This window comes from Maylandia zebra, linkage group LG23, assembly GCF_041146795.1.
Source record: "Maylandia zebra isolate NMK-2024a linkage group LG23, Mzebra_GT3a, whole genome shotgun sequence".
In the NCBI taxonomy this organism is placed as follows: Eukaryota; Metazoa; Chordata; class Actinopteri; order Cichliformes; family Cichlidae; genus Maylandia; species Maylandia zebra.
The window spans coordinates 20411143-20426218 of NC_135188.1; the positions used below are offsets into that span (position 1 = coordinate 20411143).

The following is a 15076-nucleotide window of genomic DNA, read 5'->3' on the forward strand; positions in this document are numbered from 1 at the left end:
AGATAAATAGAAAAACAGAGACATCCAAACAGCTGATCTTTGTCATATGACACCATTTTATTGAAAAATTAAACAAGTAATAAGCTGATATAAATTCACCTTCAGTATATAAAGTAATGCAATAATAAGTGAGTGAGAAAAATGATCTGGAATTACAATTACAACATCAATTAATTAAAAATCTTAAGATATTATTTTCACTGTTACTCTTTCAATCACAGAAACCAGCCAGAATAAGAAGTGGAGAAGTGTTGGATTAATTACTTAAACCTCAGAAAGAATGAGTAGAAACAATTTATTTAATTGGAGGAAAATAAATATCGGCCATTCTAATGCAAATGTGTAAAATATTCACAGATTTTTAAAGAAAGAAAAAAGCCCTCCACTTAGGTTCAGGCAAGTTTGGGTTGAACTTGTATGGGTATGTCCCTAGTTACCCAGGGTGGAGTTACATATTTGGTGATATTAGTCATTTGTGCACTTTATTTAAAAGATAACATTAGATTAAGAGACTAGAAGTTAAACATTGGGGCAAGGCAACTGTGAGTAAGCTTAGCTGTCATTTCTTTTCTTTTTGTTTTTGTTCATATGAAATTGATCCCTGGTTGTTTATAAACAACCGAGTCAACAGGCTGTTAAAGGCAACCGAAGGTCTCAGTTTTAAGATGTTTTCTAATTTGTTCAGATTTTGGCTAAAAAAACACAACACAGCATTTTGTTTTAAACACCAAATACATATTATATAAACAGGTGCAGTGTAAAAAACAAGGAACATTGTCTACAACTGCAAAAATGTAAACATCATTTGTAACATAACAATAATTTCCTGGTTATTTATACATCACAAACAGGTTACAGCATAGTTATCATTTCAGTATTGTAAGAGTGAGTATGAATAAAAATAGGGTGAACGAAAACTTCTTTAGGTAATAATGTGTGAATGTCTCTGAGCAGTTTTTAAATTTGTCTTAATCCAGGAATCTGAAAATGTGTGTCTAAGTGAAATAGACAGATATTTACAGACTTAACTGTACTCTGATTCAGCTGAGTATATTTATAACAAGAAGACACTCTTTATACTAAACTACACACAGACTCACTGATGCTCTATCCCAGAGTGTAAATCCAGGATAAAGAGGTTCAGTGAATGTGGTGTTGAAGGAGTGGAGGTGGATCAGAGTGTCAGAGGAGACTCTGTAGAAGGACAGAGTGCCAGCAGGACAGTCCAGATACACTGCTACTCTGTTAGACACAGAGGAGGAGGAGGAGGAGGAGATATGTGTTTTTTTGTTATTGTAAGAGACACAGTAAGGATTACTTTCAGAGAACCACAAACTCCAGGAATGATCATTCCATCCAAATGCACCAGTATTATTTCTTCCTTTCCTTTTGATTTTGCTGTAACTTACAGATAGATCAGAATATCCTCTCCACTCAACCTCCCAGTAGCAGCGACCCCTCAGGGGTTCACGACACAGAAACTGAGGCCGTTCAAATCTTTCTGGATGATCAGGATATGACTGAAATGGTCGTCCACGTGTCACCTTCCTGTTGTTGTCAGACAGATGAAGTTCTCTGCTAATTGTGTTCATGTCAATTGTAAGTTCACAGGCATCTGATGGAGGGAACAAACATAATAAACATCTGTTGAAGATGGTTGAATGTGTGCTGCTTTGTTTTCATGAATCACATTAAAAACACACTTACACTTCCTCAGACCTGGTCTCAACCATCGGGCTCCAGCAGGCTCCACCCTGAAAGGAGGAGGGGGGTCAGACCAGCACAGTCTCTTTCAGCATGCACACATGAACACTACATCACTGTCATACACATACTGTTAGACAGTGATGACAGAAGAGCACAACATTTGAACTAATCCAGACTAGTTAACCAAATGTTTTCACATACATCTTTTTTTATTTGTTGTACTGACCCATGGCAAATATATTCTTTGTCACTTTGGTGACAGAAAATTTAAACGTAGCACAAAAAGTGAGGAAATTTGTATTTAAACGATTATTTCCTTGTTGTACAATGCTTCTTGGCAGTAAATCTTGTATGGAAAACCATTTGATTTCCCCTTAAATGGTACCATATTTGTACCATAAGAAAAAGGTATCTGTGGGTTAAGGAGGAGAATTGAGGTTGCACCCATAAAAACTTGCCAAATCTTCTTTGAGGATTTGGCAAGTTTTGCAGCATGAATTTGTTGCGGCAGCTCTCTCTATACCTCAAAGTGTCAAGATTCCAATGTGGATCCTTCACTCCAGAAGACAGAAGCTTTACTGCTGAGTATCCTGGATGATTGTAGCTCAGATCCAGTTCTCTCAGATGGAAGGGGTTGGAGCTCAGAGCTAAAGCCAAATCATTACTTCCTTCTTCTGTGATCAAACAACCTGAAAGCCTGCAGACACATAAACCAATTCATATCACAGGTTCTCTGAAAGAATTGTTTTCTGCTGTGAATAATATAAGAGAAAACTGTTTCCAACATATAATTAAACAGTCACTGACTAAGGGAGTTGGTGAGTTAGAAATGACTGTGAATATATGTTTTGTAGATGTTCATCTGTGTTACAGTTAAGACACATTGATGCTTTGAGCAAAATTCTACAGCCACTAAACAATACTTATATGCTGCTTCAAAATTTAGTTATACTGACATCTAACATATATAAAGTTTAATTGCCTGCTAACTTGGTTTTGTGGACGCGTTTGAGCCTTTGAATTGTATTGGTAACAATTCTTAGTGGTTAATTTTCTCAAACAATAAAAATAGAGCTCAACATTACCTTAGAGTTTCCAATGTACATTGTGGACTCTTCAGTCCAGCAGAAAGCATCTTTACTCCTGAGTCCTTCAGGTCATTGTTGCTCAGGTCCAGCTCTTTTAAAGATGTGGGATATAGTCCAAGAATTGAGGAAAGTGCCTCACAGCTTCTCTCTGAGAGGTTGCACATACTTAATCTGAAAAAAATACAATAATATAAATATGTAGAAGATGTAGACACTTGTTTTAGCTATGTCTTAGAAACTAATGAATTTAATAGTAAAAATAATGTCTCTCTCACTCTCTCTAATATCCACATACAAACATACACATCCGACCTTAATGTTTCCAGTGTACAGTGCTGACTCTTCAGTTCAGCAAACAGCATCTTCGCTCCTGAATCCATTAGGTTGTTGTTACTTAGGTCCAGCTCTCTCAGACTGGAGGACTGGGATCTAAGGACTGAGGACAGAGCTTCACAGCTTCTCTCTGAAAGGTTACAGTTGCTCAGTCTGAAGAAACATAAATATGGAGAGAAATATAAAGAAACATGTATATCTGGTTGAAAATGTGGTAGAATATTTCTAAAAAAAAAATCGAGTGATATAAACTTATTAATTTATATAAAAGACTTTAGACTGAATAAGACTATAAATTGGAACCCATCAGTGTAGCAGGCCGTGCTGTGTATTTAGTTGTGTATTGTGAGTGTATTGTGTAATGAAGTTTTTCTTTATCTCGAAGAGCTAGATTCGTTATTTTTTATATATATTGTAAATAATGTTTTGGTTTTGTAGAGATTGATCTGGTAGCTGTAGGGGTGGAAAGCCTTTTTCTTTTAAAGCCTTTTTCTCCCTTAGGTTTAGGTTAGGAAGACAGGTCAGAGGCCTGTATTTTCTTTTTGCTTCTTGTGATAGGTACATAAGTTTGCTGAGTTTCCTTTCTAGAATGTTTTGTTTATTGTTTTTGCAATGCCCACCCTGATTTCTATGGCTAAAGGGAAATAAAATGTCCTGTGTTTGAAATTACAAGTCCTGCTGTACCTTTCCTCGGGGAGCAGGGGAGCCATCTGCATGTTGCGCTTTGGGTTTCCCCTAGGCCAGGGCTTAACATGATTTAACTCAAACCTTGATGATAATGATGTCCAGTGCCTTAATTTTCATAAAAGAACTAGTATATTCATTAATGAATATATTGTAGTATATGTGTACATACAGAGCTTTGTTGGAGGCTTTGATCACTGGCAACAATCTCAGAAGAACCTCCTCTGAAGCAGAGTAACTCTTCAGATCAAACACTTCAAGAGCTTCTTCTGATGACAGTAACATGAAGACCAGAGCTGACCACTGAGCAGGAGACAGTTTATCTGTGGAAAAACGTTGTGAACTCAACGATTGTTGGATCTTCTTCACCAGAGAACGATCATTCAGTTCATTGAGACAATGGAACAAATTGATGCTTTGCTCTGTAGACAGATTCCTACTGAGCCTCATTTTTATATACTGAGCTGCTTTTCTATTGGTCTGTGAGCTACTTCCAGTCAGCGTCAACAAACATTCTGACAGAATTTGATTTGTCCGTGAGCTATTTGATGTCTGTGCCAACAGTCCTTGCAGAAGACTTTGATTATTATGAAGCGAAAGACCCAGAAGAAAGCGGAGGAACAAGTCCAGATGTCCATTTTGGCTCTGCAAGGCCTTGTTCACGGCACTCTGGTAGAAATGTTTCTTTCCAGGTTTTCTTGTTTTAAATTTCTGGGAGGCTTTTTGATGTTCTTCCATCAGATTGACTCCAGACTTCACAAATGTCAGGTGAACATGAAGAGCAGCCAGAAACTCCTGAACACTCAGATGGACAAAGCAGAACACCTTATTCTGGTACAGTCCTCTCTCCTCTCTAAATATCTGTGTGAACACTCCTGAGTACACTGAGGCTGCTCTGATATCGATGCCACATTCTGTCAGGTCTGATTCATAGAAGATCAGGTTTCCTTTCTGCAGCTGATCAAAAGCCAGTTTTCCCAGAGACTCAATCATCTTCCTGCTCTCTGGACTCCAGTGTTGATCTGTCTCAGCTCCTCCATCATACTTGACCTTCTTCACTTTGGCCTGAACTACCAGGAAGTGGATGTACATCTGAGTTAGGGTCTTGGGCAGCTCTCCTCCCTCTCTGGTTTTCAGCACATCCTCCAGAACTGTAGCAGTGATCCAGCAGAAGACTGGGATGTGACACATGATGTGGAGGCTTCGTGATGTCTTGATGTGGGAGATGATCCTGCTGGCCAGTCGCTCGTCTGTGGATCTTTTTCTGAAGTACTCCTCCTTCTGTGGGTCAGTGAACCCCCTGACCTCTGTCACCATGTCCACACACTCAGCAGGGATCTGATTGGCTGCTGCAGGTCGTGTGGTTATCCAGAGGCGAGCAGTAGGAAGCAGATCACCTCTGATGAGATTTGTCAGCAGCACATCTACTGAGGTGGACTTTCTTGGGTCAGTTAGGATTTCTGTATTGCAAAAGTCCAGAGGAAGTCGACACTCATCCAGACCATCAAAAATAAAGACAACCTTGAAATCTTCAAAGCTACAGATTCTTGCTTCTTTGGTTTCAGTAAAGAAATAATGAACAAGTTCCATCAAACTGAAGTTTCCCTCTTTTAGCACATTCAGCTCTCTGAAAGTGAATGGAAACATGAACTGGATGTCCTGGTTGGCTTTTTCTTCAGCCCAATCCACAGTTACCTTCTGAGTTAAGATTGTTTTCCCAATACCAGCCACCCCTGTTGTCAGCATTGCTCTGATTGGTTTCTCTCTTCCAGGTGAGGTTTGAAAGATGTCTTCTTGTCTGATTGTTGTTTCTTCTCTGTCTGGTTTCCTGGCTCTTGTTTCAATCTGTCTAACTTCATGTTCTTGATTGACCTCTGTAGTCCCTCCCTTTGTGATGTAGAGCTCTGTGTAGATCTGATTGAGAAGGGTTGGGTTTCCTGCTTTAGCGATCCCCTCAAAGACACACTGGAACTTCCTCTTCAGCTTAGATTTTAGGTTATGCTGATAAAGTGGAGCAAACATTTCTGAAAAATACACAACAAATAAGTCAAATAAATGAATTATAGTACTTAAATAATCCCAACATCCCATTCCTCAAGATAATTATTATCATAAATATACAGTCCTGTGAAAAACTGTGTAAAGTGCTTCAATGCTTCAGTCCACTCGTGAGTTGAATTTTACTGAGCCATATTTGATTTGCTGCTGCCCTTGTCTATGGCCCAATTGTGGCCAAGTTTTAGCTTCTGGACAGTTATCATCATTTTGAGAATTTGTCTCTAGAATAACTTTTTATAAAGAGGAGTTCATGGCTAATTTAATGACTGCAAGGTGCCCAGGTCTGTGCTTCACAGTTGGTATGAGGCATTTGTGCTCCTGTACTGTGTTTAGTTTTCTCTAAACACAAACTGTGCCTTATGACCAAACTTTATTATTATTGTCTGTCCAAAGGACATAAGGCTTAATTTACTAATATTTGCATGCAAATATTCCTATCCTATGCAAACAATGAGTTCTCACACAAAATTACCATGGGATCTATTCAATTCAATTCAATTGTATTCAATTTTAATTATATAGCACCAAATCACAACAGCAGTCGCCTCAAGGCGCTTTATATTGTACAGTAGATCATACAATAATACGATCTACTGTTGTACTCTATTGTTTCAGAGACTCTGCCTAATAATCTCTAATGTGCATACTAGTCTATTTTTTTGGTATATTTTGTTCTCATTGCCATGTGTATGTTTGTGCAATCTGTAGAGAATTTAAACAGTGTCTGCATACTGACCGACTCACATTTCTTATATAACAAAACACATTACGGTGAAGCAGAGAAACTGATGATGATTTTTCTAAGAGAAAAGCCTGCACTTCTAAGGCAAAAAATAAGGCAAGGCAAGGCAAGTTTATTTGTATAGCACAATTCAACAACAAGGTGATTCAAAGTGCTATACAGAGACATTAGAAACAAAAACAAATAAAAAGCATGATTTAAAATTGATTAAAACAAGCAAACAAACTAACTAACTAATTACCAAACAAACAAACAAAACAGTATATGACATCAAAACAGATAAAATCAGTAGTTAAATGTAAGTTTTGAAATTTAAGCTTAAAAGTGTGGATTTGGTGCTTTATTCAAATGCAGCTGAGAATAGGTGAGTCTTCAACCTGGATTTAAATAAACTGAGTGTTTCAGCTGATCTGAGGCTTTCTGGGAGTTTGTTCCAGATATAAGGAGCATAAAAGCTGAATGCAGCTTCTCCGTGTCTGGTTCTGACTCTGGGAACTGATAAAAGACCGGATCCAGATGACCTGAGGGATCTGGAAGGTTCATACTGGGTTAGGAGGTCACTAAAGAGAAAGTCTCACTATGGAGAAATGAATAGTACTGTCCGGGCTCCAATGAGGAAGCCAGAAGAGATGCTGTTTTCCAAAGTGTTTCCATGGAAGTGATGACTGTTTAAAAAAATTCTACAAAAAAATTATAATTAGTAGAATATTGTGGCGGAGGTGTGGTCCCTGGCTCAGCTGCAGTGGAGGAGTGAACAAATATATAAATATAAGTGGAAATTTTTTTTAAAGATACTTGGGCTCAAATAACACGTGTGCTGAATATAATTTTCCCCAAGACACTCACTCTGACTCGAGTAAAAAAACAAACAAACTGGAATCAATGTTCATATGAAAAAGACTAACAGATTACAAGAAAAACAATAAAACATGTGGAGGTCTGATCTGTCAGCTTCAGATGAGAAACTTAATGCAATGAAAAAAAATCCAGATTCACTGGTATTCATGGGATCAGTGCCAAGAAATTATTCTGTAAGTGACAACATCCACAGTGTTCTTCAAACTCAACACTAAACCCTCCAGGTTGAGCTGGATGCCACCGCCTAATGTACCCAACAGAACAACATCATCTGCAAAAAGAGGAGATGAAATTCTGAGGCTATCAAAGTGGAATCCTTCTGCCATCTGGCTATGTCTAGAAATTCTGTGCATAAGAATTCTGAACAGGATTCAAGTGACAAAAGGACGGCCGCTGGAGTCCGACACACTCTGGGAACAAGTTCAGCTTATTGCTGGCAATGCAGAACAAGTTCATGTAACTGTTATATGGGGAATGAATGGCTTGTAGCAACAAGCCAGACACTCAATACACCTGAGCTACTCCCCACAGGATACTCCAAGGGATGCAGTCAAATGCCTTCTTTAATTCCACAAAACATGAATGGCAAACTCCTACGTACCATCAAATATCCACAGGAGGATAAAGAGCTGGTCTAGTGTTCTTTGACCAGGTTGAAAACAACATTGTTCTTCCTTTATTTGAGACTCAACTAACCTCTTCAGCGCCCTGGCATAGACATTCACAGCGATGCTGAGAAGTCTGATCCCCTCTTCCAAAGAAACTGTTTCATTATCCCAGGACGTTACTAATGACATTCACACCACTAGATCAGATAATTTCTCCCACTCAATCAAAATCTCCTCATCAATAGTTCAGCCTTTTCCTGTTAGCAAGGTACCTCAAAGTCCGCCATTCCCTTCATCCTGCTCAGGTGAGGGCAGTTAATGTTCAGTTATTGCCTGTTCCTGTGCCAGCTCCCAGGACGAGGGCAGCTGTGACCCAGTCTACCTCCACAACCATTCCTGTTTCTCAGGTGGGGATGACTGGTGTCCAGCCACCTTCTGTGCCTGTCCCAGCGCAGCCAGAATCCAGGCTGACCTCCCTAGAGGCTCGGAAGAGCTAGCCTCTCCACGTGCCAGTCTACCACTTCATCCACCTCCTCATCCATCTTTTCACACCGTAGCTCAATCCCTGGTTAAGTTGACAGACCTATTCCCAGCTCAAGCACCCGGTTTATTATCTCAGGCTGCAGCACTGTCACCATCTCTAACCCAACCATCAGCTCAGCCATTAACCTCACCAACAGTAACACAGTCACCTGTAGCTCAGTCTCCCGTCCTCCAGTCACCTGTAGCTCAGTCTCCCGTCCTCCAGTTGCCTGTAGCTCAGTCTCCAGCCAGACAGTCCAGTCTCCTTCTGTTCCGTCACCTGTAGCCCAGTCACTGGACTACAGGTGACGGGAGGACAGGAGGAGACTGTCCTCCCGTCACCTGTAGTCCAGTCTCTTCCTGTCCTCCAGTCACCTGTGGCTCAGTCTGTCGCCCAGTCCCCTGTATTCCAGTCAGTCAGGTCTGTAGTCCACTCTCCCGTAGCTCAGTCGCCCGTTGCCCAATCTCCTATCCAGTCTCTGGCCTTGTCACTCATTCATCCTCTTGTTCAGTTCTTCAGGCAAAGGTTTCCGTCCCTGCTGGCCCTGCACCGCCAGCTCCCACACCGTCGCCTGCAGCTGCTCCGCCACCACCGGCTCCCACGCCGTCGCCTGCAGCTGCCCCGCCACCGCCGGCTCCCATGCCGTCGCCTGCAGCTGCCCTGTTGCTATCTGGTCATGGTTCTTCTAGTCCAGCGATTCCCATGCTACCTCCTCGCCCACATCCGATTTGACATTGGCGGCCACCTTGCAGGCCGCTGACTGGACCTTGTCACCGGCGTGGTCGGCCTCTGGATCTGCTAAGTTGCCGCTGCTGCCTTCCCTGTGGCCGCCCCCCTGAACTGTTCATGTTTGGACTCTGTCCCTTCGTCTTGAACCCCCTCTGCCCCCTCTGGTGTATTTTCTTTGGGCCGCCGGGTACTGGCCTTTGAAAGGGGGGGTACTTCACCATGCCAGCCCTCTGTCTAAGTGTCATTAGTTCTACTTTCTGTTTCATTATGTTCAGCTGTGTTTTCACTGGTCCCCAATCATCATCATTAGCCAGTGTATTTCAGGACTGGAGCCCTTCTCAGGAAGGAAACAGTAAGGGGGGGTTGTAGGACACTGGTGCAGCAGGGAAGCCTCGGAGACTCCAAAAATAAGTGTGCACATTTTAAAGAAAATATTTTTAACCTGGCCTGGTTTTGCTTTTAAAATAATCTGAGGATGTTGGAGGGAGGACTCATTTTAAATGGGATTTGTGTGGATCTGCTGGGAGAAAGAACACTGGATTGGAGACTCTCTGTGCCCATGAAAAGGAAACTGGACAAGTTTTAGGGAAATTTCAGCTCGAGAGTGGAAGCCCCAGGATTTTAATGTGGAGGCCCAACCTCAAATGACACCTTTCTGAGGAAGATGCAGGATTGATATGTTTGTGGCTGCTTGTTCTTCCAAGTGACCACCTTTCCCCTGTTTGTAACCAGGCTTACAACCCTGACCGTGGCGGCTTTGGGCCTTGGATTCCTGGCCAGAGTTGTCTCAGCCAGTAGTTTGACTCTGAGGAAAAAACTCTTGTGTACCCCATTGCAGTGTGCGTGTATCCTTACTGGTCAATATTAGAGCTACTACTTTCTTGCACGGCGCCCATTTGGGGCCTTACGTAACATGATTGTATAAATTTTATAGGACATCCACTCTTGTTAAGACTCTGGCAACGTCTTAAAACACACCTGAATGCTCCAGCAATAAGTATGATCATTTTTCACAGGACTGCATAGATTCTTTTGCAAACTTTCTTCATCACATTTATGGAGCAGTTTAAATATTGAGAGAAATCTTCTTACTGCTCTGCAAACAGTCAGCCAGATCCTCCTGCTTCATTCTCCTCAGGAAGTGCAGTGTGATTTTCACAAATGCCTCTCTGCTGCTGTTCCCCTGCTCTTGATTCTCAGTGTCTAACACCTCCTCATCCTCCTTCTGACGCTCTGGGTTTTGCCCGTAACCGGGATTCAGAACCTCCTGGATCTTCTTCAACTCATTCTTCACAAAAGTGATAATGTTTTCCTCCAGCAGCTGGAACACAACACTGCATTAATAAACCAGTTAGACTGAAATTGTGGACCACAATATAAGATCCATGAAACACTGACATTGCACTGGTCTATAAACAGCATCATGTAGATGACTGTGAACAGAATAGATGTAAAAATACAGTAGTTGTTGTACATGTACAGACCATAAATATGGAGTCCAGGTGTTTTGGATTCTGCTGCTGTGCAGAATGACCACTGGGAACCACCGAGGTCTTCGTGTCCACTCTGTGGAGAAATCATGATTAGTTCAAAGTGTATGTAGTAACTGATATTTTGACAAAACATTGAAGCAAGTGACTCCCTGTGGTTGTAATAACCCCACAGAAATAGTTTCCACTCCCGCTGAGATCACTTTTTTTGACTCTTGTTGCTCCACATTGATTTCCTGGTTTTAACAGTTACTGTGTTAGATCAGTTAATGATAATACAGAATTTAAAAAGAAAATTACAATTTAAACAATCACATGTGTGTATATTTCTAAACTCTGTACTTTATCAGCTATAATAGGACTAAATATTAAAGCCATTATTTAGAGATTTCAAGTTTAATGAGGGGACTCAACCTCTTTGACACATCAGACTTGCATACACTCCAGTTCATTTACTGTGTGCCGCTAGAACAGCACATCACCCAGAAAACCAGAGATGCATTCCTGCACTCTGAGGTTCTGTACTTGTAAATATATTTAATGGTCAATAACATTATTATTAATATTTATTACTGATAATTCATTATTTAACATAATTTTTGATTGATTATTTAAAAACAAACCTAGCTGCAGCTGAAAGGACAGGCATTACTACTTATGTTTGATCAGAAAGACTAAGGTATTATTATTATTATTATTATTATTATTATTATTATTCACTCAAATGTGTGTAAAAAGAGTTGAACATTTATTTAAAAAGCAAATTACCTCTCTGCTGGAGAATGCTGTTGTCTAAAATCTTCACCAATACCTTTTGAGAAGTTGCTTTTTAAAGACACACAGCTGGGTTCAGGTATAGGCCAAGGCTCAAGTCTAAGTTGGTTCCTGTGAATAATGATGGAGCAGTGATGTGAGTGCTGAGCTATGACATGGAGAAGAGTCATGGACAGTCAGAGATGGTCATCTCACACATCAGAACTACAAATGCTACTGCAGTTACACTGTGATTCATCAATGTGAGAGGCACTCCTGCACTCCAAGACTCTGTCCTTGAATTTTTTTTTTCCAATATACAAGGTTCAATAACATTATAATATTTATTATTCACTATCATTATAACTGGAAGATTTTTTTTTCTTTTTAAAAAACTGAGTGTTTTGTGTCAAAATATGTTGATTGTTTCGTTGTTTACAGCTTCTGGGAGTGAAGTGTGTCCTGCCACTGTTGAAAGGACAAACAACACAACTTATGTTTGTTAAGAAAGGCTAAGGTATTCTTATTAAAACAAAAACAAACTTTAACACAGACCGTGTAGCACATGAACACAAAAATGTATGCGTAAAAAAGAGTAAAGACATTTACAGGTTACCTTTCTGGTGGAGAATGTTGTCCCATAAAATCTTCACCGATACCTTTTGAGAAGTTGCTCTTTAAGGACACACAGCTGGGTTCAGGTCCAGGTTGGTTCCTGTGAATAATGATGGAGCAGTGATGTGAGTGCTGAGCTGTGACATGGAAAAAGTCATGGACAGTTAGAGATGGTCATCTCACCTCTGAGCTTTGGTCTGGCTCTCATGTTCCCCACACAGAGTGGTTTTAGAGGGAGGGACCCCCTCCTCTCTGTCGTCACACTGATCCATGCTGCTGAATTGACGTCAGCTCACACACACTTTCTACCTTCACCTTCCGAGGAAACACAAATCATTCATGTGCACATCAACTGAAATCCTCCTTTCCATCATGTGTGCTGTCCAAATATCAGCTGCTTCTTTTCTGCTTCATCTCAGTGTCAGCTGAATGCAGTCAGACAGCAGTGTGAGGCAGAGGAAGCTGCCATCAGCTGCTCTACTTCTACTATCAGTCCACTAGATGGAGCCATGAAGCTACTTTGACTGAATATTTTAATTTCTTCCTCATCACCTGAACCCCTAATTCGATAATCAGAAGGAAAAAAATGAAAAGCTGTACAGTAATGAGTTAGCAGGAAAAGTATGCAAACTCATTGCCTCGAAAAAACAAAGTTATGCTTACTTAGGATAGATAATTTGGCCGGTTCCGTTGACGTCATCCCAACATATGGCAGTCTAACGAGTAGCTCTCTCTCATAATTAAGTCGTTCACCCCGTGAAGTGTCATAATTATTACCAATTTTTGATAGATAGTAGAGGTATAAGCGGGGTGAACATGGGGAAAAGAGATAAACAGAAAGGCTCGGCAGAAGAACGCGTAAACGAAGGGTTTTCGGCAGCGGCATCGCCACCTCGACATGAAGCCAATGCTAGGGCTAACACGGACGAAGGCTCGGCTTTGATCACGATACTGGAAGAACTACGGGACTTTCGGAGAGAGTTCCAAGAATTTAAATCAGACTTGGTCAGAGCCAATAATAGGATAACCGAAGCAGAAACCCGTATCACGAAGATGGAAGACCGGGTCCAAAACGTGGAACAGGTGATGCTAAAGATGCTAAAAATTATCGGCGAGCAAGAAAATAAAATCGCGGATCAGGATAGCCGGGCCTGGCGAAAGAATCTGAGGCTGTATAATGTCCCCGAAGGAGCAGAAGGGTCTTCAATGCCAGTTTTTGTGGAAAAAGTATTGACGGAATGCCTCGACCTCCCGAGTATCGAGAGATCACACCGGGCTCTGGGAGCAGTGAGGAACCGAGAGGGAACCCCACGTTCGATATTGATCTGTTTTGCCCGCTTTGACACAAAGGAAGAAGTTCTGCGCAAAGCGTGGGCCAAGAGGACTGTTCTGCTGAACGGTCAGAGAATATATTTCGATCAAGACTACGCGCCAGCTATCCTGCGAAAACGTAAGGACTACGCTGAAGCTAAAAGAGATCTGAAACAACAGAACATAAGATTCCAGACGCCCTATCCTGCCAAATTGAGGGTCTTCTATCAAGAGGGAACTGGGCTCTACTCGACTGCGGAGGAAGCGACGGCGGATATGTGGACAAGGGGATTCCAGATCGCTAAAGTCGTCCCGAAGCAGACCCTAACGGAGCAGCTGTCAAATTTGATGTGGGAGAAGACGGGAATGTCGCAGCGGTGTGACTCGGAGGGACACAGAGAAAGACCCATTCGTGAGCAGCTTCAGCTTTCTAGAAGGTGCTCCCCCTCTACGACAGGAGATTAATGGAGATATACTGTTCTGTCGAAGTGGGTGAGATAACAAATACTTTCCCCTTACTAAATGATTAAAAAAAATTTTGTGGTTTTTTTTTTGTTTTTTTGGGGGGGTTTGTCCGGTTTTGGACGGTTGTTGTTGTTCATTGCTCGGGTTTTTAAAGGGAGTTTACCAGTCGATAAGTTACTTAAGTTTGGATACTTTATTTCGGAAAATGCTAAGTGCTAAGGGAATTAACGTTATATCCTTTAATGTGAACGGGCTCACGAATCCTATTAAGCGAAGTAGAATTTTGACTAAAATGAAGAAAGATCGAGCACAGATAGTATACTTACAAGAAACACACTTAAATAATAATGAACATGAAAAACTTAGGAGGATGGGCTTTACAAACATGTTCTCCTCAGCGTATGAATCCGGCCGCAGACGGGGTGTGGTGATTTTGATTTCCAGGGCATTGAACTTTGAAAAGTCATTCGAACTTAAAGATAAGGATGGGAGGTTTATACTGGTCCGGGGAACAGTTGATGGTAATCAGGTTACTTTAATGAATGTGTACGCCCCACCAGGAAGTGACTTAAGTTTTTTTAAGAACATTGTTAATATAATGGTGACAGAAACTCAAGGCCCTTTAATTTGCGGCGGCGATCTGAATGTACGCCTGCAGCCGGATCTAGATAGCTCTAATAGAAAGAAGCCGGGAGTACCTTGAGTACCTTATATAAAAAAATTTCAGCATTGTTTGATGAGGTGGGTTTAATTGATGTATGGAGAAATCGCTTTCCTACAAGGAGGGATTACTCTCATTTCTCAGCCCCACACTCCCTTTACACGAGGATAGATTATTTTTTGACGTTTGGAAGAGATAGGGATAAAATCTTAACATGCGAGATGGGCTCGATAGATATAAGTGACCACGCACCGCTGTATCTGACGATTGATATGAACGTATACCCCAAAATTTCAATTTGGAGATTGAATTCATCTCTGCTTAAAGATGTGGAATTTAGGAAAGTAACAAGGAAAGAGCTCAAAGTCTATCTCGAAATTAATGATAATGGGGAGGTGTCACCTCCGATACTATGGGATGCATTAAAAGCTGTCATGAGGGGGAAGATTAT

The 15076-nt window shown here is 41.2% G+C and overlaps 1 protein-coding gene across 1 annotated transcript; it reads right to left on the reverse strand.

Moving 5' to 3' along the window:
• Positions 1–51: 51 nt before the first annotated feature.
• LOC101476672 (NLR family CARD domain-containing protein 3-like) lies at positions 52–13363 on the reverse strand. The gene is made up of 11 exons (XM_076880715.1): positions 12372–13363; positions 12190–12288; positions 11589–11705; positions 10815–10896; positions 10423–10651; positions 3985–5836; positions 3108–3281; positions 2793–2966; positions 2231–2404; positions 1708–1754; positions 52–1615 (listed from the first exon to the last, which is right to left on the reverse strand). Exons 1-11 carry the CDS (start codon positions 12458–12460, stop codon positions 1080–1082), a joined length of 3573 nt encoding a protein of 1190 aa, XP_076736830.1. The 5' UTR covers positions 12461–13363; the 3' UTR covers positions 52–1079.
• Between the last annotated feature and the right edge of the window lie 1713 nt (positions 13364–15076).